The sequence below is a fragment of the Antrostomus carolinensis genome, unplaced genomic scaffold (assembly GCF_000700745.2).
Source record: "Antrostomus carolinensis isolate BGI_N321 unplaced genomic scaffold, ASM70074v2 scaffold2649, whole genome shotgun sequence".
In the NCBI taxonomy this organism is placed as follows: domain Eukaryota; kingdom Metazoa; phylum Chordata; class Aves; order Caprimulgiformes; family Caprimulgidae; genus Antrostomus; species Antrostomus carolinensis.
The window spans coordinates 1-3,733 of record NW_010336273.1 but is presented as its reverse complement, the minus strand read 5'-3'; the positions used below and the strand labels follow the sequence as shown (position 1 = coordinate 3,733).

At 58.6% G+C, this 3,733-nt stretch overlaps 1 protein-coding gene across 1 annotated transcript in view; it reads right to left on the bottom strand.

Moving 5' to 3' along the window:
* LOC104530242 (nuclear mitotic apparatus protein 1) overlaps positions 1 to 3,481 on the bottom strand; it is a gene marked incomplete at both ends in the record, with an annotated part of 6,486 nt that extends 3,005 nt beyond the window's left edge. Inside the window, 6 exons of the mRNA XM_010174772.1 lie at positions 358 to 515; positions 1,054 to 1,195; positions 2,097 to 2,181; positions 2,469 to 2,549; positions 2,626 to 2,708; positions 3,402 to 3,481. Of these exons, the coding sequence (XP_010173074.1) occupies positions 358 to 515; positions 1,054 to 1,195; positions 2,097 to 2,181; positions 2,469 to 2,549; positions 2,626 to 2,708; positions 3,402 to 3,481 (629 nt within the window). The remainder of the gene's footprint in view (positions 1 to 357; positions 516 to 1,053; positions 1,196 to 2,096; positions 2,182 to 2,468; positions 2,550 to 2,625; positions 2,709 to 3,401) is intronic.
* Between the last annotated feature and the right edge of the window lie 252 nt (positions 3,482 to 3,733).

Below are 3,733 nucleotides of genomic sequence, written 5' to 3'. Positions count from 1 at the left end.
CTCCTACGCCTGCCAGCCTGCTCCAAATCATTTGGCAGAGGGAGCAACAGGCACCTCCAAGAGATGCTCAGGGTTGTTACAACAGCGTTGGAGCTGTCTTGGCTCCCACCAGCCAGGCTTTGGTCCAGATTAAGGGACAAGGGCCCCCTTGGCCCAGCCCAGAGTGAGGCACAGCAAACCCCCTGTCTGCTTTGGAAAGCTGAAGAGCTCCCAATGAGCTCGTTGGGGTCTGTCAGGATGGACTGTGTGTGAGCACAGTCCTGGTGAGGTTAAAATGGTAACAAATTCACAGAGATCAGAGGAGGTCTCAGCCCCGGAGCCCCCCCTGTGCCCCAGGACACCCCGCTGGAGACTCACCCTTCTCCGTGATGAGTTTGCGGTTCTCTGCCAGCTCCACCTCCAGCTCATCCCGGTTCTCTCTCTCCAGAGCCAGCTGCTTCTTCAGCCGTCGCAGCTGGAACTGGGGGGTCTGCATGACGTCCCCCATGGGTGAGGAGGGCGGGCCGGGGAGCAGGCTGTGAAGAGGCACATCACCTAACTGGGTTATCTGGAGCTGAGGGGGCGGCACAGACCCTCCCCACACAGCCAGACCCGCTCGGGCTCCCCCATCTCAGAGCAGCAACGTTGATCCTCGTCACCCGAGCAGGAAGGTGCCACCACAAGGACAAAGCCCCCACCTCTCTTCACACCACAGCCCCACCACTCAGCTCCCTAAAAACCCCGTTAGCACATTCAGCAGCAACACAAGCCTGGTCCTCCAGAGCCCACCCAGGGCAGGAGAGGACCACAGGCTGCTCTGGGAAGTGTTTGTGTTCGTTAGGCTGAAATGAGCTGGGCTACAAGGAGTTAATTACAGCCTGATCTCACCCCCCCCACTGCTCATCCCTCTGTTAAACCTGAGGAGTTCACAACAGGACAGCACCAGGGCAGAAAAGGGGTCTCAGCCCAGTCAGTGTGTGGTCCAACTGCATCTCCAGGTCCCACAAGCCCCCCTGTCTGTTCCCCCCACATCCCCTCACTCCCCCCCCAGTAGCCAAGAGGCTGGGGACGTACTTGTTGGTGCTGGAGGAAGATGAGGAGGAGGAGGCAATCCTCTGCAGCTCCAGGAAACGCACCTCTCGCTTGTGTGGGAGGGAGAGCAGCGGGGAGTGCTCCTCGGAGCTGCTGCTGGATGTGCTGGATGAGGACAGCGGCGCTGGAAAGCAGAAGGGAGCAGGAAGTTGTGATCTTCAGGTTAATGGCAAAAGGGAGAATTTATCACCTGAAATCCCTGATGTGCCTGAACCACAAATTCCAGCGGGGATGGATCAGCCCAGCTGAGAAAGCTGTAAACCTGCCTGACATCCCTGTGCTCCCACCACGAAGCTGTGGGCATCCCACCCACCTCACTCCTCCGGGGAAAGGGCATTTCAGTGGTGTGTCCTGAAAAAGCAGGAGAGCCTGGCAGGTACACCAGGGTACTGCACGTCCAGAGAAGGGAACGGAGCTGGGGAAGGGTCTGGAGCACAAGTGTGCTGAGTTCCCTTGTGGCTGAGGGAACTGGAGGTGTTGAGCCTGGAGAAAAGGAGGCTGAGGGGAGACCTTGTGGCTCTGTGCAAGTCCCTTGGAGGAGGGTGGAGAGAGGTGGGGGTGGGTCTGTTCAACCAAGGCCCAAGGGACAGGACAAGAGGAAATGGGCTCAAAGAAGAGCTCATGGGGAACCATTTCCTAGTGCTCAGTCCTGGGGTGACTGAGGGATCTGGATGCAGTTGCTGCTTTTAAGGCACCTACAGCAGCACCAATGGGGGAAAAAACCCCCAATGTTTTTATTTATGCTCTAGAAAAGGGTCATCGTGCTGGTGAGGTGCTTCCAGCATGGGAGCTGGGAGGGAAGATGCCAGCAGCACTCAGTGTCCCACACTGCTGCTCTCTGCAAAGGTTACAAGGTGTTTCTGTCCCAGTTCAAGCTGGACATCCCTGCAGCAAACACAGGAACTGTCCATCTCACCAGGGTGCCACACTGGTGCCAGCTGGGAAAATAAAACCATGCCCAGTGCCCACTCTGCCTGCACAGGGCTTGGCTGGTGTAAGGGAGGCAGCCAGGGCCTGGTGCTCACCTTTCCTCTGCAGAAACATCTCCAGATTCTCATTCAGGCTTTCCTCGTTGTCCAGCACGAATCTGAGGATCGATGCCAGCTCCACCTGTGTCGGAGGAACCGTGGGGTCAGCAGTTCTGCTGCAGCAGCTGCTGTTCACAGGCAGAACGTTGCCAGCTGGGCAGTGACCACAGTGGGCAGCTCCTGCCTGCACCAGCAGACGTCCACCCTCGCAGCCACGAGCCTGTGTTTGCCCAGAGCAGAGCAGTGCTGGCCCTGGGCCATCATCCCAAGGGGACCTGAACACAAGGGCAGGTCTCAGAGCACCCTGCAAAGGGCACCTCCGCTTCCCCCCGCAGCCCTGATCCAGAGGGGGAACCCAGAAGGGATCACCTGGGTCTTGTAGTCAAATTCATTCCAGTCCCCAGGGCTCTTGCAGCTCATGGAGGTGTGATACAGGAGCAGCACGGCCACCTGAAATGAGGCAGGTAAGTGTCACCAACCCCAGACTGGTCATCAGTGGCAGCTCAGAATAAAGCCCCACAGTTACCTTGGCCAACGCCAGCTCCTCTCCCTCCAGCAGTTTCTGTGCTGAGACCAGGTTCTCCGTGGCTGATTTGTGCTTGCAGTGCTCTGCAACAGGAAACAGGAGTCCCAGTGACACAGGAACCAGCCCGTGGCATGTGTCCAGCCCCTGGGGTGACAGGCTGGGGGGGCACCGTGATGTGTCCACAAGGAGAAGGGGCACAGGGTGGGCTGGCAGAGCCTCGGCTGTTAACTCTGATGGGGTTTTTATTTCACCCTCTTGGCAATTTAAGCCTCAGACCCATCCTCCCCACCTCGCCCTCAGCATCTCTCCACACCTTTTGCTCCTCCACCACCAGCACAAGCTGAGCCCCACCTATGAAGGATGGGATATGAGGTGGGATACGGTGTCTCCCCTTCCAGGAGAGGCCAAGCGAAAGTGCCAGAGATTCCCCACTTCCCCTCCCAGGATTCCTGCTCAGGTAAAGGTTTTCCAGTGGGATTTGACAGCTTGAGGCCAGGCACTGGGTGAGGAACGCTGCCCCAAAGCAGCATGACCAGAGCAGCCACCAGCACGCTGCTCCTCACAGCCTGGATCTCCTTTGCACCCAGCCTGGGCTCCGGTGAGGATTTCCATGGGGAAGCTTTCCCTCCCGCACGCTGCTGCGGGATCAGCTCTGCCTGCACCTCGTGGAGCTGCTGCTGCAGCCAGGAGTCACTTAGGGGAGGGGAAACACAAAACCAGACCCCCATAAAGGTGGGGGGCACCGAGCAGCCGCTTCCCCCGGCGCTGGCTCTTACTCTGCAGGAAGCCACGGATGAAGGAGATCCTCTCTGGCAACGGCTGCTCCAGCACAGACTCCCCCTCCTCGCTGCTGTGGCTGGAAGAGAGCAGAGGTTGTTCCATTAACACTTTGCCAAAGGATTCAACAAACTCAGCTTTTTTTTGCAACAGAGCTTGTCTAGCCAGGGGCTGGCTCTTGGGTAAGAACACGGCACTGGTTTGCCCCACGCCGGCGTGCCAGGGCGGGTGGCACAGGAAGCCAACCACACTCAGGAGCTGGCAGAGCCGGCAAACAGGGCTGTGTTTGGTGAGCAGCCAGAGCCAGGCAGCCAGCCCCTTCCTGGGGTGC